Source organism: Hyperoodon ampullatus, assembly GCF_949752795.1.
Source record: "Hyperoodon ampullatus genome assembly, chromosome: 6".
Classification (NCBI taxonomy): Eukaryota; Metazoa; Chordata; class Mammalia; order Artiodactyla; family Ziphiidae; genus Hyperoodon; species Hyperoodon ampullatus.
Genome location: NC_136919.1, coordinates 70,818,567 through 70,843,829, shown reverse-complemented (window position 1 = coordinate 70,843,829; position 25,263 = coordinate 70,818,567). Strand labels below are relative to the sequence as shown.

The 25,263-nt window shown below is 41.0% G+C and overlaps 1 protein-coding gene across 1 annotated transcript in view; it reads right to left on the bottom strand.

Moving 5' to 3' along the window:
* The window catches only part of PLGRKT (plasminogen receptor with a C-terminal lysine), a 47,726-nt gene extending 22,690 nt beyond the window's left edge, over positions 1 to 25,036 (bottom strand). The window contains exons 1-3 of the mRNA XM_079706252.1: positions 24,974 to 25,036; positions 23,756 to 23,883; positions 21,840 to 21,926 (exon numbers count right to left, since the gene is read on the bottom strand). Of these exons, the coding sequence (XP_079562378.1) occupies positions 21,840 to 21,920 (81 nt within the window). The 5' untranslated portion in view covers positions 21,921 to 21,926; positions 23,756 to 23,883; positions 24,974 to 25,036. The remainder of the gene's footprint in view (positions 1 to 21,839; positions 21,927 to 23,755; positions 23,884 to 24,973) is intronic.
* Positions 25,037 to 25,263: the final 227 nt, after the last annotated feature.

Sequence of the window (25,263 nt, the reverse complement as noted above, 5' to 3'; positions counted from 1 at the left end):
ATTTTCGCCGTTTGATATTATGTGGAGCTGGGAGGTCTCTTGTGGACCAGTGTCCTGAAGTTGGCTCTCCCACCTCAGAGGCACAGCACTGACTCCTGGCTCCTCAATTTGGGATGATTTGTTGTCTATTCATGTATTCCACAGATGCAGGGTACATCAAGTTGATTGTGGAGCTTTAATCCGCTGCTTCTGAGGCTGCTGGGAGAGATTTCCCTTTCTCTTCTTTGTTCCCACAGCTCCCGGGTCTCAGCTTTGGATTTGGCCCCGCCTCTGCGTGTAGGTCGCCGGAGGGCGTCTGTTCTTCGCTCAGACAGGACAGGGTTAAAGGATCAGCCGCTTCGGGGACTCTGGCTCACTCAGGCCGCGGGGGAGGGAGGGGCACGGAGTGCGGGGCGAGCCTGCGGCGGCAGAGGCCGGCGTGACGTTGCCCCAGCCCGAGGCGCGCCGTGCGTTCTCCCAGGGAAGCCGACTCTGGATCCCGGGACCCCGGCAGTGACGGGCTGTACAGGCTCCCGGAAGGGCGGCGTGGACAGTGACCTGCGCTCGCACACAGGCCTCTTGGCGGCGGCAGCAGCCGAGGTACATTTTTTATTATGGGCTGTTTATTCACACTCACTTTCTTGCGATAAAAGTAAGCCTAATTTGATAGCATTGATAAGCAAGCAAAGATAGGAATATTAAAAACAACAGTGGCTCAGTATTGGCCCTGGGTTGGGGGGCGGGGGAGCCACAGGAAAGTCAGAGTGGTAGAAAGGGAAAGGCATGAACTATCAGGAATGACACTTGCATCACTGACTCTTCAGTCTGGAAGAAGACAGTTAGTACTCCCTATCTTAAATCAAATAGAAAATTAATTCCAGGTGAATCAAAGCCCTGAATATACCAAATGAAGTGATAAATATATTATAAGGAAAATTTGGAGACTGCTTGTATAACCTTAGGAAGTCAAAGACCTTTCCAACAAAAACAGGAAACATGAAGGAAAAGATTAACAGATTTTATACATGAAAAATAAAAAAAATCACACCTATTAGGATGGTTATTATGAACAACAACAACAGAAAATAACAAGTATTGGCCTGGGGCAAAGATATGGAAAAACTGAAACCCTTGTACGTTGCTGGTGGGAATGTACAGTGGTGCAGCTGCTATGGAAAATGACATGGCAATTCCTTAAAAAAAATTACAGAACTACCATATGATCCAGTAATTCCACTTCTGGGTGTATACCCCAAAACAATGGAAGCAGGGACTCGAGTAGACACTTATACACCCATGTTCACTGCAGTATTATTCCCAATACCCCAAAAGTAGAAGCAACCCAAATGGCCACCAACAGGTGAACGAATAAACAAAATGTGACATATACATGGAATATTATTCAGCTTTAAAAAGGAAGAAACTTCTAACACATGCTCCAACATGGAAGAAACTCAAGGACATTGTGCCAGTTGAAATAAGCAGATCATGAAATAACAAATATTATATAATTCTACTAATACGAGGTACCTATAGGAGTCAAATTCATAGAGACAGAAAGTAGAATGATGCATGCCAGGGGTTGGGGAGAGCGGGGAGTGGAGAGTTAGTGTTTGATGAGTACAGAGTTTCAGTTGGGAAAGATGAAAATGTTCTTAGAGTTGGATGGTAGTGATGGTTACACGAGAGAGGCACAGTGAAGGGGTTAAGAGTGTGGGCCTTGCAATCAGACTGCCTGCATTTGAGTCTGATGCCACCACTTATTAACACTGTGTCCTTGGGCAAGTCACTTAATCTCTCTGTACCTCAGTTTCTTCATCTGTAAAATACAGAAAATAACAGTAACTACCTCGTGGGGTTGTCTTGAGGACTACATTATTAAGGAGAATAGCATGTAGAAATAATACAACCCTATGGTTGAATTTGGAAACATCTATTTTAAATGCACCTACCCCTTGATCTAGCAATTCCACTTTCAGGCTGAGTCAATACTTAATAAAAACTAGTTGTTTTTTCTGTTCTTCTTATCATCATCATCATCATTATTCCTATGCAGCTATATATTCTGATGTGGAAAAATCTTTCAGCCTAATATATATATATATATATATATATGCATGGCTATATATGTATTTTTTTGCCTTTTTTAAACATCTTTATTGGAGTATAATTGCTTTAAAATAGTGTGTTACTTTCCACTTTATAACAAAGTGAATCAGCTATACATATACATACATCCCCATATATATGTATTTTTTTCCCTGACATCTGTTTCTTCCCTTTCCACCATCACCACTACTTAATCTTAGTCTTCCCATGTCCTTCACCTATAATTATACTCTGGGTTCATTCTTTATGGGTAAAAAGAAGTTAGCTACCATAATGTGAAATTAAGGTCACATGGTAAGCCGACAACTGGGTCAGGAGAAGAAACTGCTGACCAGGTCCTGCTCACACAACCTCTCGATGATGAGCACGTCTGGGGTATCTAAGGAACAGCAAAGTAACCGGTGTAGCCAGAGAGGAATGAGCAAGGGGGAAAGTGGTAGATGATGAGGTCAGAGAGGTGATGGCAAAGGGATAGATCACCAAGGGCAGTGCTTCTCAGACATGCATGTGAATCACCTGGGGGATATATTAAAAGCAGATTCTGATTCAGTAGGACAAGGAGGGACACATGATTCTGTATTTCTAACAAGCTCCAGTGTTGATGCTTTTAAAAAGTGGACCATATTTGAGAACAAGTCTTGTAGGCCTTTGCTGGAACTTCAGTAAAAACTGTGAGGAAGATGGGAAGCTGCTGGAGGGCTTTGAGCAAGAAGCTATGTGATATGACATTTTAACGGATCAGTCTGACTTTGAAGAATATGATGTACCCAAGAGATGTGAGCACATACGTTTACCACTCATAGCAGCAATATTCATAATAGACCCAAACTGGAATCAATCTAAATATCTATCAACAGTAGGATGGATACATAAATTATGGCATATTCATATAATGGAATACTACAAAGCATGGAAAAAGAATGAATTACTGCTACAACTAACAATGTGGATAAACCTTACAGGCATGAATTTAAAAAAAAATGAAAAAGAGTACATACTGTATGATCCCATATATATGAAGCATTAAAAAGGCAAAACTAATTTATAGAGGCAGAGGTCTGGATAGTGGTTGCTTTTAGCAGTGGGAGAGGCAGGAGGAAGCTTCCTGGGCTGGAAATATTGTATATATTGATCTGGATGGTAATTATATGGGTATAAACATATGTAGAAATTCACTGAGCTCTGCACACAAGATTTGTGCACTTCACTGTGTTTATGATATACTTCAAGAAAATAAGAAGTTGTAAGGGAGCAAGTGTAAAAACTGTGAAAGCAGCTGGGAGGCTGTAGCACTAATCCAAGCAAAAGATGGGGGTTTGGAGTAGAGTGACAGCAGTGAAGGTGGTAAGTGGTTGGATTCTGGATATGTTTAGAATTTAGAGCTGAAAATCATTTTCTGATGGACTTGATAAAGGGATGTGAGAAAAAGGGAAGAGTAAGAGGCGATCCCAGGTTTGTAGCCTGACCACAGCGTGGTGGTGCCACTTATGGAGATGGAGAAGCCTGCAGGATGAGCAGATTTGATGGATAAGAATGGGGTCAGAATGGGTGAGAATGAGGAATTGTGGTTTGCATATGTTAGTTTGAGATGTTTGTGGATATCCAGATGGATATGTCAAGTCAGCAGTCTATAGTTACAGCCAAAGTCTGGGCTAGCAATAGAAATTTGAAGTCATCCGTTATATATGTGGTATTTGAAATTATGAGACTAGATGAGCTCCCCTAGGAAGTGCGTATAGATGGAGAAGACAAGTGTGATCTGAGCCAGGGCCACTCCAGGAATATGCAGGAGTCAAGGAGAAGAGGAGGCAAAGGGGACTGAGCTGGTGTGGTCAGGGAAGTAGGGAGAGAACTAAGAGGTGTGTTTTCCCAGAAAGGAACTGAAGAATGTGTTTCAAGGAGGGAGTGATCAATGGTCAATTGTGTCAAGAGTTGCTGAGAAATTGAGTGTGATGAGGACTGAGATATTAATTATGTTGACTAGTAAACATCTGAAACTACACCTGTCACATAGTTAAGTGTTCAAATATCATAGGCTATATGGAGAATATCATGGAGGATATACATTAAAACCTATATATATCAAATCATTGTTTTTGGCAGGAGATCATGTTTTGCAGTGAAGAAAATAAAAGTTCTGAAATGAGCTCACGCTTCTACTCTTTCCCCTTGGCCCTTGAGGTTTTGGCTTAAGATGGGCAAGTGGAAAGGATCTTCTCCCCATTTGGAACAGCCCTAGGGAACTAGCCTAGGCTTCAGTCACCTCGGTCCTAGAGATCATAGAGAAATGAAGTGTTTTCTTGGCCTGTTCTGTAGCTTAAAGACCGCCCAAACTCATGAGGGAATATCCTTCTTCAGGGAAACAGGACTACCACGTAGTCAAGCTCCCCGTGCTTCAGTTTCCTCATCAACAAGATGGGACTAATTATCATGCCCATTTCATGATGTGTAACAAGGATTACAGGTATTAATATATACAAACAGCTTAGAACAGACCTTGGCACATAGTAAGTGCTAAATAAACAGTAGACATTTATCACATTATCATAGTGATATCAATGTCCTCCAGCTAAAGAATACCAGGAACATACCTATAGTCAGAAAAAGTAGGGTTCATGGACTTGTTGCAGTAAAGAAGACACATACTATGGGGAACTGTGGGGAGTCTCAGTGAGAAGGTATTAGAAAAAGATTTATACCATCTGGACTTATGTCAAGTGATTTGGGGGAGGTTCAAAGATCATTTGGACAGGGTGCTGCCAGGAAGTGGGAGTAATCTTGCCTGGGCTCTATCCCCACAGGGTCCAAGGGCACAATGTGAATACTATTACATCATTCTCACCTTTACTCTACTATGTTTATTCTCTGTGGCATTACATGATTCACCAAATCAAGTTGGGTTCTGTGGCTCTGGAGCCAGAGGGACCAGATTATCAGCCTCCTTTGGTTACTAGTTATCTGATCTCAAGCATGGAACTCTACACCGCAGTTTCCTTAACCTGTAAAATGCAGCCAGTAATACCTCCCTTGCAAGGTTATTGTGAAACTTAGAGATAATATTTGTAAAAAGGCAAGCCCAGGGTGTAGGAAACAAAGGATGATGATAGCCAGTCAAATCTACATCTGTGCTGCCTTCCACATCTCATGTTAAGTGGGAACATTTTCAGGGAGGAATTTTTAAATGTCTTCCAAATATAAAATGACTTAAAAAATCTATTGACTAACGTAATGCTCAACTGTCAGAAAAATTGTAACAAAGGGACATTTGTTCTTTTACATTACTAAGTCTCTCTACCCTAAATATCGAAGTAGCAAGATTTTCTAGGAACAGCAATTGAAGGATATATAGCATATCCTAATAGCCAGAAAAATAATTTGCTGAGCTGATGTTGGCCACAAAAGACCTTAAATTTGTCTCCTATGGTTAAATGTTTGTGTGTGCGTAAAGCATCATTAACTTTATCTAAAATCATTGATTTGAGTAAACTTTGGATGAAGCAATATGATTTTGATTTGTGCTAAATCAAAATAAGATTACTTTCTTTGAAGCAATCTCAATTGATGACATTTGTTTACTCAGTGTAGAAAAGAAAATAGCCAAGATGTCCTAAAACATGGTCTGGGGGGAAAGGTTAAGATAAAAGAAGGAAGTCATAACCTACTGCAATGCTAATTTTATCTAGATTATCATAGTATTTCTCATGAGGGTAGCATACTTTAGTTTTCTATTAGAAAATTCCACAGAAGTAGTTTGTCACATGTAGGAAACAAAGGATGTGCTGTTGGGCACAAAGGTGATGTCGCATTGACCAGTTCTTAGAGCTTTGGTCAGAAGCAGTGAGAAACTGGTGTTGATTGAACTCTGCCTTCTGTGCATCATCCTGTGATCAGTGGCACACATTTCTGAGATTGTCCTCCACAGTCAAAGGCAGGGTCTGTGGCCTTGAAGCAAGGGTAAGGTTGGCCCTAAACTGCCGAGCCATGCAACAAAGCAGGCAGCCGCATAGGTGTCCTGGTATGTGCACTGACTTTTGTGCTTTGTCCTTCTCAGCTGTCCTCAATCTTTTAGCTAGCCAAGACACCCTGAAGCTGGTGACTTACTAGGTTCAGTATAAAATTTGGGGAAAGAAGGGTTGGTTGGAAAGCCTCACAGGTAATTTGGATACACCTCCCCCTTACCCACTGCTAACATGCTGAAGGGTGTGGGCATGTTCTCCTCAACTGGGCAGTCCTAGGCCAACCTCCTTAGCTGCAAGGATGCACAGAGGTGAGAAGTTGGCCTGGCCTGGACAGCACTGAACTCATTTCTTAGATTTCTGACATTGGTACTATGATATCCAGAGGGGGAAAGGCAGCAAATCTCTTAGAACAACAATGCTGGGGAACTAGGGTTTAATCAAAATGAGACTTAAGCAGGCTGAACACTGTGGAATAAATCTCCTGATTTTTCCTTGCCTTTGGTTTTTTCCCATTTCTGTTTTAGACATGGCAATAACTGTTATATAATCTGCTTTCCTCAGGACTGCTCCAGAGAGGAACTCTTAGAATAAATTAAGTGACACTTGCCAAGTTGTTATAGATGCTTACAATAAAGATGATATCATAATTCAGATTAATTGCTGAGGGTTGATATGCTCATATAAATTAATTTTCATTGACAATAAGACCCAGGAGAGTATATTTCTTATTTCCACAGCTTATGCTAAATTTTATCTTAAAACTCCTACTCACACTTCCTGTATCATTACTGTGCAATTACTACATAGATATTCATAAGCCAAACTGTTTAAGGTTAACTCACCTTCTCATATTAGGTAATTACCCTGGGCTTTTGTATATGTTTTGCGAAAAACTACTTGAAGCAGAAAGAGACAAGTATTGTTATGTAAAAGTGCAAATACTGTAGTCAGACTCCCTGGTTTGAATCTTATTATATACACTATATACTGACTGTGTGACTTCAGGCAAGCTACTTAACCTCTCTGGGCTTCAGTTTCCTCATCTATAAAATGGAAATAATAATTGGATCTCCTTATTAGGTTATCATGAAATAAAATAAGAGAATACATAAAATGCTCAGAATAGTGGCTGGCATTTAGTGAGCACTCAGTAAAAATTAGCTATTAGTTTTATCGACATGTTTCTTTATTAAAATAATTCATGGATTAAAAAAATAATTTGTGGGCTTCCCTGGTGGCGCAGTGGTTAAGAATCTGCCTGCCAATGCAGGAGACACGGGTTCAAGCCCTGGTCTGGGAAGATCCCACATGCCACAGAGCAACTAAGCCCATGTGCCACAACTACTGAGCCTGTGCTCTAGGGCCCACGAGCCACAACTACTGAGCCCGTGTACCACAACTACTGAAGCCCATGTGCCTAGAGCCCATGCTCCACAACAAGAGAAGCCACAGCAATAAGCCTGCGCATCACAATGAAGAGTAGCCCCCGCTCACCGTAGCTAGAGAAAAGCCCACGTGCAGCAACGAGGACCCAATGCAGGCAAAAATAAATAAAATAAAATAATTAATTTTAAAAAGTAAAATAATTTTCAATGTTATAGTAAAGAGACTTCATCCTGCCATTTTCACTTCTCTCTTGATTGGTGGAAGTTGGGGCAGGGGGTGATGAATAGTATTCTTTATTTTTCTCCTATCATCAACTCAGTAATAAGAAATAGCTGGTTTGAAAAATGAACATCTCATAATAATATGAAACAAATTTTAAGGCTTCTATGTATATCTTATACCTCCTGTTGATTGTTACCATAGTTACTGTGAAAGGTATAAATTTTTTAAAAATTGGCTCTAGCAGTTAAATAATGTTGCTGTAAAAATCTCACTAAGGCATGTGTAAATAGGTATAACTGTTTTTTCATAACCAGACCCCTCAAAGCAGTTTCTTCTATAATTTAATATGGTCTTTCAACATTAATCTTTTTACTTAGCAACAGATAATATGTGCTTTCTCAAAGGGAACTGTAGATTAACAGAACTAACAATTTTCTTTTTTTTCTTATCTATTATTTTCTTTTGGTTCCAGATATTCTGTTACTAGTTTGTAGTTTATATTCAGGTTTTTATTGCTTTAATAAGCTGATAATAAAGACCAGCAAACTCAAGGAATCAAGTAATTTCCTTCTAATAATATTTAACCATTTGTTGATTTAAAGTAAAACTAGTTCTTCCTGGGTAGTTTCCAAAGATAATATATTTCTATTTTAAAGATTTATATGATTGGTAATAACAAACAGGCTAATCAAATACAAACCTGTGCCTTCATGGAAATGACCATTAAAAAAACTGAATTGTGATAACTGTACTTAGACATCTGATGATTTGGGAAGGAAAGAATCTTATATTTTATAGAGATTCATTCTCCTTCAATTAGTAAATCTGTAGAATGACCATCTCCCTAGCTCAGTATTCCAACTAGTGTTGCTATTTTTATTATTAACACCAAGTTTCATATATATGAACACATTCCTAAGGAACTGTGAACACATTAGTTATAATTTACTTGGTTAAGTGAATTTTTCAAAGGCTTAATGGTCTAGACTTTTTGATATAGTGACTGAGGTTTTTGAAGTTCTTGGGAAGTAAGAACATGCAGCCTTTATCACTTACTGATCAATGTGGGATGAGGAGACAGAAAGTAGAGGAGGCAACATAGTCACTGAGAAAAAAAGCAAAACAAATGGTCAAGATGTAAGGAAATAAAAAGGGGGAAAGAATTGGAAGTAATATAACTGTATGAAACTTCTCAATGTAAGTTCCCTTTCATGAAAGGCTTTTTAAAAGTAACTTTTCATTTAGAAAAAGCCAAATATTGGATGCTGTAGACAAAATACACCATCAGTTCCCTCTAGCACCAATTTAAACACGTCTGTTTTTCATCAACTCTCTTTTTGCCTGAGATAGAGCCTAAAGTTGAACTATTTCCAAACAGCAATCTGAGGTGTTGCTGGCTGCAACAGACACCTATGTGAAGGTGGTGATTGCTCCGTGGGTAGAGAGATCAGGGGCAGAGGCGCTCCCATTCTGCCCATTCTGCAAGGCTGCAGCAATGACAGATTCAGACATGTTTTATTTCACTAATTATTTTATTAGCAAACCATTATTACAACAAAACATTATACTCAAAACATCACACTTAGATTTTCCTAGCTGTGAAAAGATTTTGCTAAAAGAAAACTTTGTGAAACATCATCTTCAAATAGTTGCTGTATACAAAAGTTGGGAGTGGGGCGTCTTTCTTATCAATTTGCATGAGAAGTACTCAAGAAATAACGGTAGTTAAGTGCCTGCACATGCACATTAAGCGGACAGACTTGTATTAAGATTCAGGTTAAATTAGTGGGTTGGCCAAAAAGTTCGTTCAGCTTTTTTCTGTATTTATGTAAGCTATAGAAGCATGTAACTGAAAAAAGAATTTTCCCTGACTGTGTGATCGTTACTCTGAGGCATGATATTAGTTTCTGTAATAATTGGCAAGAAAGCTACCCAGTCAATTACCTAAACCAGAAGTCACTGAAAGCCTGGTTAGTGGTTCTAACCATCTCTCTGTAGGTAACTTTGCAGAAACATGGAGCAATTTTAGAAAATAAGGGCAGTGATCATTAGGAAAAAAAAAAGTATGAACTCATACAGCAGAAAATAACATAAGAGAAGGTGAAAAGAAAAGTTTAAATTTAAGAACATCTTTAGAACAGGGCACATTCCTTTGTATAATAATCTATTCACAACTTCAAGAAATTTTTGTCCTCCTGTGTGATTGCATTATAATTTGGAAGCTTGCCTCTTCCCTTTTATCTGTCACATGGGCAGATTTTTTTCCCCCTTTTTTTCAGAGGTGTGCATTTTGGGTTTCCGGTTCTTGAAAATGACAGTTATATTGCAAATGAAAGTTCTAATTGACGTACTTATTAAAGAGGCACACCAACAGAGTGTTAATTATATCAATTTTAATACATTAAAAAAAAAACTAACCTAATAGAGTTTCCTTTGCTTTCAAGTTCCTAAAGGTTTTAAATATGCAAATATTTAAATACTAAAAACATAAGCAAAGTATTCTATTAAAATATACATTCCCAAGCAGCTTTTATGGTGGAATTGATTTTTTTTATGATATGTGCAAAAAACCTTTTACCAGAAGCCTGTGGGTAGACTGGCAGTTGCTAGTGCTAAGGTACAAGGTCTACAACTGCAGCTCTCCCTGTTTACTTGTTTGTGTATATTATAAAGATACATATAATCACAGAAAGATTTTTCAAGAGAGGAAAAACACTGATAATCACCTATTCTAATATAATTTTTTTAAGCTTTGAAGTCTTCATGTTCAATTTTTCCTCCAAACAAACATGGCTTCAAAATAATATTTTTCTTTTTGGGTGCATAACTGAAAATAAATATTTCATACTATATAATTCAGTGTCCGAGCCATGTACAATGATTTAAAAATCAAGTGAATGTGCTCATACATAAGAAAATCTCAAAGTCTAAATTATGTATTACCATTAATGTAATAAATCTAAAATTTAATAGCCTACACATTTCTAATTTTTCATCAGTAAATATACCCAAGCTGAACCTAACCCAAAACCTAAAACTATCGTTAATTTACCGAATAGATTCAAAGAGAACACAAAATTTTTCTTTACTGAAAATGACCCAACCATTTCTTCTTCCAAGAAAAGCACTCTGTGAAATAATATGAACCATTTCAGAACATAATACAATTACTCAACTTTGTCTTTTCATCTTTATATCCTCGTTGACTAGCACACGGCCTGGCATGTGATTGGTCAGTGTTCAATAAGCATTGAATTAATAAAGCAGTATCAGAATAGTCTCTTTGGAGTTCTATTCTTTGCATAAACATTAATAAGAAGCAAACAGAAATGACAACATGTCAATTACAATGCTAGGCAGCAAAGTTAATGTAATTCTAGCATATTTTTCTAGAAACATTCTGAGGCATTGCTTTGCAAATGCCTAAGTTTCTGGACAAATGTAAAAGTTGGGTATTGGGAGAGTTTATCCTTAAAAACCCCAGAAACCAAGTTAGAGAGATCATAAAATTGGATTAGAGTTTTAAAGTAATGTTTTGATTTAAAAACTTTATTTTCGAAAGGAAGGAAAATGTGCTGCTGCTGGAGTTGACTGTACCTCCTTGTGTGTGTGTGTGTGTGTGTGTGTGTGTGATTGATATGAGCTCTTAAGGCTGTCATTTTCAAGTACAGAAGTTTAGTGTTCTATTATCCAGTCTGTACAACAGACATTACTATAAGTTCAAACATGAAAATTAACAGATGTTCATCAAAGACATTAAGAATAACTTAAGCAATAAGAAGTTTAAGTGTAGGAAGGGCTGTAAAAATTATGTTTTAGAACCACCTCCAGAACTCACTGCCTTCCCACCCTCCAGGCTCCTGCTGGTGCATCCCAATGAATGGTCCAACCAGAAGCCAGAGGGGAAGGGAGTCTGGGAGATGCAAGGCCAAGGGTCAGACCCCCAGTGCAGGGTAGACAAGGGCAGAGAATGGATCTAGGTGGGGGCAGGGAAAGGGGTGTCGAACAGAGAATAACCAACAAAGTGGTGACCTGATTTATATGAAATAATGATTTGATTCTGTGTGAAAGAATGTTTTCAGAGTTCTGGTTTAGATCAGATCCAAAAGTCTTAGAAAGTATTAAAGACGGGCAACAAATTGTAAATCACTTTTTAATTTTTTTGTAGATAATATGGTCATATACAAATCAATATTAGTTGTAAAGTAAATGCTAAGTATTAGAATAGGTATCAGATCTCTTGACAAGAAAAATTAGGTATAAGAAATACTTTTTTTTTTTTTTTGCGGTACGTGGACCTCTCACTGTTGTGGCCTCTCCTGTTGCGAAGCACAGGCTCTGGACGCACAGGCTCAGCGGCCATGGCTCACGGGCCTAGCTGCTCCGCGGCATGTGGGATCTTCCCAGACCGGGGCACGAACCCGTGTCCCCTGCATCGGCAGGCGGACTCTCAACCACTGCGCCACCAGGAAAGCCCAAGAAATACTTTTATTCAATGATTATAATAGAAGCAATTATACTTTAAATTGCTATTATAGTCAGTCAGATTTAAATAAATGGCTCTTAAGAGAGAGAAGCTAGTTTCTCCCCAATTACTCTGGTTCTTCAGGACAATGTCTACTCAGTACCTATCTAAATCTGTGCTGTTTCCTTTGCAGTATTTCACATACATCACAACTAAATTGGTATTTAGTGAACTCACTTTAAACTGGGATTCTTTTTTGTTCTGAAATTTCCCGGGGGAAGAAAGCATAAAAACCCTGAAATATCGTATGTGCAAAAGAAATGAACAAGAAGTGATTCCTTTTTGTACCAAGGTGGGCACACAGGAATACATCCATGTCCTCTGGACCAGGTCACAGGGATCTTTTGGAATGACTTAGGTTCTGCCATGGCTCTGGAGGGGACACTTGCTAAGGTCTCTTAGTGTCTCAAGGCTGAGCGTACTCAGTGGGATCAGGAATGCCTATGAGAGTATGTGGGGCTAAAAGGCTAATTAGTCCCCTTTTCTCATTACCAGAATTGATTTTTTAAAGTGCTAAACATCCTGCAAGACAGAAAGAGAAGTAGAAAAGCATATGCCTGACCACAGAATTGAAGAGGTGGGGAAAGATAAAAAATGATAAAGAATGAAAAATGGAGAATGAAATTAGAGATGGAAGAAAGAATGAAGTAGAGACTATGAGTAAATAAGAGAAAAGAAAGTAGAAAAATTGGAAATAAGGGAACATTTATTGAGCATCTCCTTTGCCATACAAGTCAGTGGTACTTGGGTATCCTTCTCCCCATTTTAGTGATGAAGCTGAGGCTCAGAGAGCCTACGTCATTTATCCAAGGTTAGACAACTAGTAAGTGATGGAGCCAGGGTTGGCCCTAGATATTTCTGTCTCCAATGCCTGTGAACATCTCATTGCAAGAAGATTAAATCCACAGTCCTTAGCACCCATAGCCTGGCCTTACATCCAGCAGGCAACAGTCTGGGGCCCAGTTTTTCTTTCTAGATTTCCCATTGTGCCATCCCAACCTGCCTGGAGGTTCTGCCATTCTCTCTCTTTCTAGTCTTCAGTCTCACACATTTCAGAATAAGAATGTCCCTCCCTCATGTGCACTGGTAACATAGTCCCTGCCAAACAGGTAAGGAATCCAACTTTAAGAATATTTGTATGATCATTTACAGGAAATTTTAAAATTTAACTTAAATTTTTCCCTTTTTTAACCAAAAACACTTTGGGTTAGTCTGTAATTCATTTATAAACTCCTGGAAGACATAAAAATAGACCCAAACAAATGGAAAAACATTCCTTGTTCTTGGATAGGATTACTTAACAGTTCTTCCTAAATAAATTTATAAAAGCATGCAATCCCAATTTTAAAAATTGACAAACTGTTTTAAAGAGTTGGACAAGTTGACACTAAAGTTTCTATGAAAAAGCAAGCATGTAATAACATTGAAAAGATAAATTACAAAGGCATACTAGCTTAACCAGGCATCAAAATATATTATAAAGCACCTTTAATTACAATACTGTGGTACTGGTACACGAATAGACAAGTAGGCCAGTGGAACAGCATGTCCAGAGACAGATCTAAGTACATATAGAAGGTTATTAAAGGTGACATCTCAAATCACTGAGGGTAAAGATGGAGTTTTCAATAAATGTTGCAGGTACCACTAGGCAGCCATTTGGGAAAAAATAAAAATTAAAATCATATCTCACACCATGTATGGAACAAACTCCACATGGATGAGGGATCTAAATGCAAAGGAAAAAGAATGAAGCTATACAAGTACTGTAGGGAAACATGGGTGACTGCCTCTTTAACTTTAGTACAGGAAAAGGCTTTCAAAATAAAGACTCAAAATGCAGAGGCAATAAAGGATTGTTCATTTGGATACATAAAAATTTTTAAATTTTTTCATGGCAAAAAAAGAAAACCATCATAAACAAAGTCAAAGACAAATGATAACCTGCAAGAAAATATTTGCAATATATTCCACAGGCAAGAGATCAATACCTCCAATGTATAAAGAACTCTTAAAAGTTGAGACAAGGGATAAAAACCCAATAAACAGACAATTCACAAAAACAAGGTATATAAATGGCCCTCAAACATGTGAGAAATGTTCAAGTTTACTCATAATTAAAGAAATGCAAATTAAAGCAAGACTGAGATTCCATTTCTTGCCTATCGGATTGGCAAAAATTAAAAAGCAAGTACATATTCTGCTGGGGAGACTTCGGGAAAACAGGCACTCTCAAACTGGTACAACCTTTCTGAAGGGAAATGTGGCAATACCTAACAAAACTCAAGGCACGTGCCTTTGACCTAGCAATCCCACTTCTAGACTTCTACCCTGAAGGTATACCTCAACAGCACAAAAATGTAAAAGCACAAGGTTATTCATTGAAGGACTATTTGTAACAGCAAAATATTGGAAATAACCTAAGCACCTGTGGTAGGCAGAATAATGCCTCCCCCCAAGAGAAGTCCATGTCCTAATCCCCAGAACCCATGAATATATTACATTACATGGCAAAAGGGACTATGCAGATATGATTAGTTAAGGAATTTGAGATGCGGGGATTAGCCTGGATTATCCAGGTGGGCCCAATGTGCTTAGCATGTAGCACATTATTTCATATATATTAAATAACTGTATTTTTGGTTTATAACTGTACCTCATTTTCTTAACACCAAACACTACGTAGACTTACAGGTCAAAGGCTGGCTCTTTCTCTAATTGTGGCGGGGGGGGGGCGCTTTTCGTTGTGGTGTGCGGGCCTCTCATTGTGGTGGCTTCTCTTGTTGCAGAGCACCGGCTCCGGGCGTGCGGGCTTCAGCAGTTGTGGCATGTAGGCTCAGTAGTTGTGGCTTGTGGGCTCCAGAACACAGGCTCAGTAGTTGTGGCACATGGGCTTAGTTGCTCCGCGGCATGTGGGATCTTCCCAGACCAGGGCTTGAACCCGTGTCCCCTGCATTGGCAGGCGGATTCGCAATCACTGCACCACCAGGGAAGTCCCTCATGTATTTTTTTAAGTCATTAGTTTGTTGCCTGCTCATAGTGAACAATGAATAAACTGCCCTACTAATCTTATACATGGGCCATGACTGCTTTTCCTACAAAGCACTACAGCACAGCAAAACCCATGGAATCTTCCCTCATTTTTTCTGTTTTATACTTCCAGTTTCTATCCTATTTTATACCATCAAAATGCTTTTCTGGCCACTTAGGTCATATAAAATTGGTTTAGGTGTGCCATCTAGTGGCATTTTTAAGGAAGTATTCATTTTTACCTGATTGATACTTGGCTTAATGAATACAGCCATCCATCCACCATCCTCAGTAACAGAGGCTAGACAGAGCAGTGAGAAACTGACTTTTGCTGATGATCTGAAAACATTATTATACCGAGTAGTATGAATCCCCTCTAGCTCATCTGGAACCAACTTGTTAATAAAAAAGAAACCATTTTGATTTGAAGCCTTTTATAAATTTTTATTAACCAGACTCCAGTGATTGATTTAATTTCATGATTAACTTACCTAAATTGAAAACTTATTTGGGTTTATCTCCAATGTGTGCAATATTAAATCACTGCCAATCACCAATTACAATTATGTAGCAAAAGGAAAGGGCAAAGGTTCTCAACCCAGGCTGTGCATTATAGTCCCCTGGAGAGCTTAAAGCAACTACATGTCTGGCCATGAAGAGATCTGATTGGTCTGGGGCGGGACCTGTACATTCAAAAGCCCCTCTGAATCGAATATACAGCCAGAGGCGGGAACCTGGTATAAGATGTAGCTGAATCTCTAATTCTGGTCCTTTCTTCTGAAAGATAAGCACCAATAATATGGAATTATCAAGTTATGATTTTTTTTTTTTTACCAAAAAAAGTAGAACTTAAAAAAACCCACTGGGAAAAGGATTATAGTTATTAGGCTTCTTTTTAATAAATGCTTTGCTTTATTTCTTCTATTTATCCTTTTTAATTGAAGTGCCATCAAATAGGAAAAGAGCCAAAAGACATGCCATCACAGGCTAGAGATATTAGTAGGCCTGGTATTTCAACTGGGGTTTTTTAAACCTCCCCTTTGAAGAACTGACATGCCATCTCCCACCCCAGTGGCCCATTCCTTCCATTTTCAGAGTCATGCTTAGTTCTAGGAACTCTGGGACATTCCAGCCCAGCTTTAGCTGTTTGGGTTCATTCAGCATATAGGGAGGAACCCATATGTAGCTTCAGGGGTATTGTGATAATATAATTCTTCAATTTAGTGATGGGTTCATTGGTGTTCATTTTATTATGGTTCATAATTTATAAATATATTCTCTTGTATATATAAAATACTTCATGATATTTCATATATATATATATATATATATATATATATATATATATATAAAAGAATAGCTCTAAGCCTTAAAATGATGCTAGATGTTTAGTTTCTTTAAATGAGGAACATCAAGGACCAACCCAATCTTCCAAAACTGCTACAGATGAGTATGTTTCTCCCTTGGCTGTCCCAGTTAGGATGAGAACTCAAGCAGCTTTAGGGTTGGAAGGCTGCTTCAACTGTATTGATCTATATTCTTTTTGTCATCCTTTCCTGAAATTAAAAGATAATTAATAAAATATATCCCGCTCAACAAGGAAAAACTAATCATCTTAACCAACACATGTGTTGGAAGAATCAATCTGCCATGGGCCCTAAGCATTCTTGCTGAGTAGGCCAAGGATGCAGGCCCTGACTACTCTTTGCCCAGGCCATTTGTCAGGGTTGTGTTTGCAGTAAGCAACTTTGAGGGATGAAGTAACATCTCTTCCCAGTCAAAGAGCAGCCTTGCTCACCATTCATGACAAAAGTGATAGATTCTATAAGCTCACTGTTCCTCACCTATGTCACAAACCCAGGCACGCACCTAAGCATACAACTAGGCCCACCTCCATCACCTCCACGGGACTTGGAGTGCGTAGAAAACTGGCAGCAACACCAAGCTTATGCTCCTTGTTGTGCTGTGAGTAACAAAATCTTCTGCCAGCATCTGTGAAACAGTAACAGGCTAACTTGTTAATTTGCAAGTAGGGTAAATTCCCAGACCCTTCATGCGGCCTGCCAGTTTGGGTGACAAGGATAAGATGCTGATAGAGATGGCGTTCTGGAAGAGGGCCCTTGTTGGTCAGGTTAGAGGATATCAGAAGGCTCCCTGAGATCTGGAAGTAAATGCTTTTGCATAGGCGGTGGTGAAAGTAAGAAGGTAGAGTGAAGATCTCTCACTATCTTTTTTTTTTTTTTTTTTTTTGCTGTACGCGGGCCTCTCACTGCTGTGACCTCACCCGTTGCGGAGCACAGGCTCCGGACGCGCAGGCTCAGCGGCCATGGCTCACGGGCCCAGCCGCTCCGCGGCATGTGGGATCTTCCCGGACCGGGAAACGAACCCGTGTCCCCTGCATCGGCAGGCGGACTCTCAACCACTGCGCCACCAGGGAAGCCCTCTCACTATCTTATGAGTTAAATGAGGCTGAGAAACAAAAGGTAGGGTCCAAACGAGACTCCCAGATGGTGCTTTGGTTGTGGCACATTCTCCTCTGGAGTGGGAGAAGGAAAGGATGTTTTCATGACATCAGTGGGGCAGCAAGCCCCACACCCCAGCCAAAAGTCATGCAATGTGGCTATGGCTGATGGGTCAATGCTTCCCCAAAGCTGAAATAATGGTGTTAGCAATGAAGATATAGAACTTTGCATAGGCTAAATACGTTAGAAATCTGTTTGTTGAGTCCAGCCACGGGAGGCTCTTTGAAACAGAGTAAATTCAAACCCTTGCTGACTGGCACCGAGCTGCTTTTTCCCTCCTCCACTCCTCCAACTTGAGCTGCTTTAGGGAAGAAGGCTGAGTGTGCCAGGGAATTTCAGGGAGGGGAGAGGAGGAACTCAATGTTTATAGCTTTGTTGGATGTGGGCGCCCATGTCTACTTGGTCCCATACAGGGAGGATGTGCTAAGTGCCAGCGTGGCCCAAAGTGCTGAGGATACAGGGCAGAGCAGTGGCACCAGTGTTGGCTAAAAGAATGATGCCCCTTGAGCCCCAGTGCTCTCCAGAAGCCAAGGGAGCCCAGGGGAGGAAGTAATACCAATTCTGGGATGAGAAACCAAAGGGCAAATACACATTTGTATTCTCTATCTCCCCCAGCTGGGAAACAGCCTAATCTCCTGAAACTGTCATGATAACCCCTGAAGTACCTATGTTAATATCTTTGATCTGTGTTCCCATAGAGCAAAATTCAACTGATAGGGTTTGAGCAGTTTGCAGTGAGAAAGGGAAGTTAAAGAACATTCAGCTGATTCAACGTACTGCAGTTGTGTCCCCTGAATATAAATATATAATGTATTCTGTGTTACTTGCTTTTATTGTAAACATACATAGTGATGAGAGGACATTCTCCCATTCAGGGATTCTCTGACCCCTTCCAAGTGGTCCAATAGAAACAATATAGAATCCCAGGGCGAAAAAGAGAAAATTACAGCCATCTCCAGAGGCCATTGCCCAGTACAGCAGCGACACACGCTGGACACAGGCACCAGATACATCCTGTATTAGTTTTCTGGGGCTGCCATAACAAAGTATCACAAACTGGGTGGCTTAAACAACAGAAATATATTGTCTCAGTTTTGGAGGCTGGAAGTCCAAAGTTAGGGTGTCAGCAGGGTTGGTTGCTTGTGAGGGCTGTGAAGGAAGGCTCTGTTTCAGGACTCTCTTCCTGGCTTGTAGATGGTGTCTTCATATTCACACAGCCTTTTCCCTGTATGCACGTCTCTGTGTCCAAATTTTATAAGGACACAAGTCATATTGGATTAGGGCCCATCCTAATGACCTCATTTTAACTTGATTACCTCTGTAGAGACTCTATCTCCAAATAAGGTCACATTCTGAGGTAGTGGGGGTTTGGTCTTTAACATATGAATTTGGAGGGGGGGGATGGGACACAAACCCATAACAGACCCCTTTCAAAATGGGGAGGCAGTTATTGGCCTATTACTGAGCTCCTGTTAAAAATGAACACCTTACCCCTGGAGAATTTGTGACTCAGGCCTGACATCCCCATTTTTGGGTGGGTCAACTAGGAGATGACAACTACAAGGAAAGCACCCATTTGCTGGTTAAATGCAAATAATGTATTTGAGGATGTGCCTAGCCTGGCCCTGGTGTCATCTCAGTTTTGCATAAAGGAGTAGTAGCTACCCTTTGGTGAAAACTTTATCCCCGACTCTGCCACCTGTAGCAAAGCTACTGGCTCAAAAGGGCCTTGGATTCACAGAGACTGTCCTAAATGCCTGGGCCTGGTTCACCTTTGGTTCAGCTAAGCTGAAAACTAATGGTGCTGATAGTGTTCCGGCCAGTTTGACCCTCAGCACCAGCTATAATGGTCGCTGGGATCAGTGGGCAGAAGTCAAGGCTGTTCTCAAAGCTCTGGTCAATTGCACTAAGGGGGCAATCTGCCATGGTCCCTGAAGGTCCCCCCACATTCTGGGTAACCCAAGAATGCAAGGCCCAGACTGCTGTTTATTCAGACCATTTCTTGAGGTTGTGTTTGCAGGGAACAACCTTGAGGAAGGAGTTAAAGTTCTCCCCACCTCAACTCCACCAGCTCCTCATTAACTAGAAAAGCAGCAGATTCCCCAAGTTCAAGGGTGCCACAACCCACCGAGTGCACAGCACCCATGTGAACCCATCTTTGTCACCTGTGTGAGACTTGAGAGGCATGGGGAATTGACAAGAACCTCATGCTTATGCTCTTGCTGTGCTGTGAGTAATAAAGTCCTCTGTGATGTAGGTGTCTCCTGTGTTCTGCCAGCATCCATGGGATAGTAATAAGCTAATCTCTTAGCTTGCAAGTAGGGTAAAATCCCAAACCCTTCACAGACCCTGACTTCTGACATAAAAGTAAAAGCCCTGTAGTTTCTAGAGGTCTTGGACAAGGAATCTCTGAGTATGTGACATACTTTGCTGGTTCATAAACCTAATGTTTGGTCTCCTCTAGGTCACTTTGTTCTGTTAAACAATTCAATTACCTGTTCTTTCAACAGTTCCATTCCCCCCAAAGAGATCTTTATCCTGCACAAGACAGTCTTATCACTCTTTAATAGCAATAATAACAGCAACAACTAATGCTTATAGAGTGAGAGACATTGTTCGAAAGACCTGAGGTGTTGTTCTACACACTCTCTGTATACCGTCATCTTTACTCCTCATAGCAACCCTCTGAGGGGGATACTATAACCTCCAGTTTACAGGTTAGGAGACTGAAGCAGAAGCCACACAGTTAGTCAGGAGGTGGAACTAGGATTCAAACCCAGGCTGCCTGGCTTTGGTCCTCACTTTTAACCACTCACTATATGTCTCACAATAGGACCGTCTACTCCCAGGGCCATAATGAACCACAGAGGCCTAGAGATCTTTGTTAGACGTCTTAGGAAAATAATTTCAGTCAAACTTTTAATACTTGATTGATGTACAACATTTTAAAATACCTTTTGATGACCTATATTAGGCATTTAGACAATCTTCTACTTTGCTTTGATCTTTTTATCCAGCCATTGTATAAATCAAATGTCGAATGTTTCCACTGTATTAAAATTTCCTATTGCTGCTATAGAAAGTTATCAAACTTAGTGTCTTAAAACAACACAAATTGATTACCTTATAGTTCTGAAGGACAGAAGTCCAGAATGGACTGGAGTGACTGCATTCCCTCTGGAGGCTCTCGGGGAGAATCTGTATCCCTCCCTTTTCCAGTTTCTTGAGGTTGCCTGAATCTTTTGGCTCATGGCCCTTTTACTCCATCTTCAAAGTCATCAATCAGCATAGCATCTTCAAATCTCTCTCTCTCTCTAACTCTGACCCTCTTGCCTCCCTCTTTCCCTTATAAGGACCCTTATGATTACACTGGGCCCATCCAGATAAACCAGGATAATCCAGGGTCTTCCCCAATTCAAACTCCTCAGCTTAATCACATTGTAAAGTCCCTTTTGCCATGTAAGGTAACATATTCACAGGGATTAGGATACAGATGTCTTTTTGGCAGGGTTGGGGAGGGGCATTATTCTACCATACACTCTAAGCAGTTATCTCTTCCTGCAGTATGGAAATTTTTACATTAGATATCTAGATTAGAGATTTAAACAAGCCCATTCACCAGATAGTTAGTAGTCCACTTCATCTTGGCTTTGAGGGTACAGCACCGAGGGCATCTTACCTTTTGGGAGGTTAGGGAGAACACAGTGCTGGAGCACATGTGACAGAAACTTTAACCACTGTAACAACATAAAAGCTTAATTATCTAAAAATGTATCTGAAGGACTTCCCTGGTGACACAGTGGTTAAGAAACCGCCTGCCAATTCAGGGAACTCAGGTTCAAGCCCTGGTCCGGGAATATCCCACATGCCACGGAGCAACTAAACCCATGCGCCACAACTACTGAGCCTGCGCTCTAGAGCCCGTGAGCCACAACTACTGAGCCCACATGCCACAACTACTGAAGCCCATGCTCCTAGAGCCCGTGCTCTGCAATGAAGACTAGCCCCCGCTCACTGCAACTAGAGAAAGCCCACGTGCAGCAACAAAGGCCCAATGCTGCCAAAAATAAAAAAAAAATTTTTTTAATTAAAAAAATAAAAATGTACCTGAAGTCGGGCATTCATAAGCATGAACTCCTGCTGGCTTTTCATGTTCTCATTCATAGATTTTGAAAATATAAACCCCATCTTGACCTAAAATGTAAAAAAGCAAAGTTTAAAACAATATATTCTACAGGCATCCTCACATGCTCTGTTTTCAGGCTACCATGAGCCTAAGACAAAGTAAAAAAAGAAAATTTTCTGACCTGGGAACACAGTATGGACACTAGTCTTTGCTCCTAACTAGCTATCTGATCTTGGACAAACTTAACCAGTCTGGCCATCATTTACTTACATAAGAACAGCTGATTGAACTGAATGATTTCCAAAATCTTTTCCTGCTCTATAGCTTCATGTTTCCTGATTTTTCTTCCCACTGTATACCTTGAAGAACTGAGCACTTAAAAACAAACAAAAAAACCCTCTCATTTTTAGGAGGGGCAGGGTGAATACCATCCACCCTCTTACCTTCTGTACAGCTGGATGACAGAACCTTTGCTTCTGAGGAGGAGTGATTTAGAAGATGCATTGTTCACCTTGAAGACCGATTTCTCTGTGCTCCTTGCATTTGTATATTAGGACGTTTCAGGTATCTCAAGGTTACTATATCAATACTCTTCCTATAATCCCTACCCCTCTCCTACCCACTTGCTCTTTCCATCCACCCACTGCTAACATCCCTTGGCCATCCTCCTCTAGCCTCACTTTTTTCTTCTTAAGCTACTACTGAAGTTCTCAAAAGGGGGAAAACCTAAGGATACTTAAATGTTCTGGGAAACACAAATTTTAAATGAATACATGGTATCGTCTATCTTATTTATCTTACTTAAGAAGTTCTTAAGTGGGCTGGCAATTTTAGATGGTCCAGAACTCCAATTTTTGTTCTTAAGTCAATTGGGTGGGTACAGAAGACCTCAGTTAGTTGTTGATTCTACCTTCAGAAGACTGCAGAACTCAGGGAAGTTACGACTACTCTACCCGCTTCAACGATGTTGCTGATTCTCTTTGGTAGGCTGTTGAGCACTTTGTGAACATCAGGTCAGAGTGGCCATTCCTAATGCTTTCTACCCAGAATTCACAATATTCTGTGGGAAGCCCAGACAGAGTTCCTATTTTCCATAGCCTCAGCAGAAAATCTTGGGTTCTAGCTAACTGGTGAGAAGATGGTGGGAGAGGGACGATATTTCGTGCCAGATGCAATGGGTTATCCCTGCTAACGGGGCTCCAAGTGAGTGTATACTATAAGCCAGACTTCAGTGGCTTCCCTGTATTTTGGGCAGAGATGCACCCTGGATTTATAGGGGTCTCCGAGCTAGAGTCAGCTTCAATGCTAGGCACAGGAGGCTGAGCCAGAGGAGGAGAGGCAGAGTCCTGAACAGGCCTGGGAGGTCATGAGATTTCCCTACCCACCCCACCCCTCGGCCACTGCCCTGCTCCATCCTGTGAGTGACCAGAGGCAGAGTCACCCAGTAAGCGTGGGCAGATCTAGCAAAAGTTCTCTGCTGTCTCCAGATTTGACAGCCCCAAGTCCATTGTCTCCAACAGCAGAGCAGAACTTGCCTGAAGGCAGAAGCAATATATTATCCATTTTGGCAGTCAGCAAGGTGTCTCTTTCCCACAGATGTGCAGAAAGCATGAGTGATACAAGAGAAAGTGTAGCTCAGGCAGTTGCCATTCCTTATTTTTTCTTTTGCATGTAGGAGTAGATCACTGAATTTTTACATATGCAGCAAACATTTATAAAGAAAACAGCTGTCCTCTAATCCCATTTACACACACACACACACCCTGTATGTCAGAGTTATGTCCCTTAGAGTGCTCCTATTTATAAGGGGGTGGACTCTTCCCTAAGTGGAGTGACAATCCTCATGTCAGTCATCCAGGGAAGAGAAACTATGTGGAAAGTTAGGACTTAGGCTTACCTTTTTCTTGGCCTTGCTCTCTTGGGTCTGGATTGTAGTTTTGATGTATCAGGGGATATTCCCACAGGTTAAAGGTAGAAGCCAAGCAGGAAGAAGAGCTTTCCCTTGGTTCCCAAAGGAGACCACACCTGAAAATGAGTGCACCACACCTTGTAAACTGTGCCCTGGAATTCGGTATTGTCAACCTTCTTCTCCTTTTCCCACCCTAAGAAAGCCATTTTCCAAAGTCTGGGAGGTTCCTTAGGGTATCCAGAATACTCTCAGCTTTCACTCTCCCACTCACAAAATATATATCAGAAAATAAACAAGAGTGACCTTGCAATAGGAGTAACTTTGAATTCACCAAGTTGTATAAGGTGAGTCTTTCAAAAATGCTAACACTTTGTCATTGGTGACAAACGCCTTGCTACTTACAACTTTGACACCAGAGTGTGTCAGAGGGCTAAGAATGCTGATTTGGGTCCTTTCTGCCTTCGTTTTTCCTTCAGTTACTCCTGAGACCTTAGAAAGGACTCTTTAATGCTCCAACCCTGCCTCAGCTGTGCTACAGATAACAACAGGCATGGGTATTTCTGAGGAAGAAGTGTTGGGACCGCAAGTTCCAGGCAGCCCTTCTCAGGTTGCATCTAGGAACCAGGATTTGATTTTACTTTAAAAAGAAAAAAAAAGGATAATTCCATGACCCATAACCTCTGTCATCCAAGTTTCTGCGCTGACTCATTTCCTGATCGAATGACACATTAACTACCTACATTTCTGACTGGTTGCATGATTACAATCATTTTCAATAAGTCTTTGGGTTCCATTCCAACTAGCTCATTTCCCCTGCAGATTCCAGCCGAGAACTCACAGCTTCAGATAGGCTTTCTGTAATTTGTAACTCCACCCGCTCATCCTGGACCCAATCACAGTAACTTGGGAATTCCTGCAGTGGTATGCTGATTTCCGTTGATAACGCTCTGCCTACTTCCCCCAACTTAATTACAACGGATTGGGAGAGGTCTGGAGTCTTTAGCACTAGAACCGGTTCCTCCGAAACGAGGTTGGCGATACTAGGAGCGGGAGAGCCAAGGGCACTCACGAGGAGAGGGCACCCAGCGCGGCCCGGCAAGCCCGGGGCCCCGAGCTCGGCGCCGGCAGACGCAGATGCAGCCCCGCGGACCCGCCCTCCCCAGCAGCCTGCGACCGGCCTGGCACGCACGGCCGGCGCTCACTCACTGGGCAGTGGGCACTGGAAGTGCGGGGACACTGATCAAAGCAGAGGCCTCCACGCCAGAGTCCCAGACCGCAGCACGGACCGGGTCTCGCCCCGCAGAGCTTTGGGATTGGCTGGCCATGGCAGGGATTCCGAGCCTCAGCCTATCAGCGCTGCTCTCGTCTCCCTTAAAGGGCCCGCTTGCCTGACTGAGGAAGCCTGGTGTTTTCTTTTCCGCCTGGCGCCTGGGAGGGGCAGGTTAAAAAGGCAAATTCAAAATCCAGCGACTCAAATTTTGAGGGGAGGCAGAAGA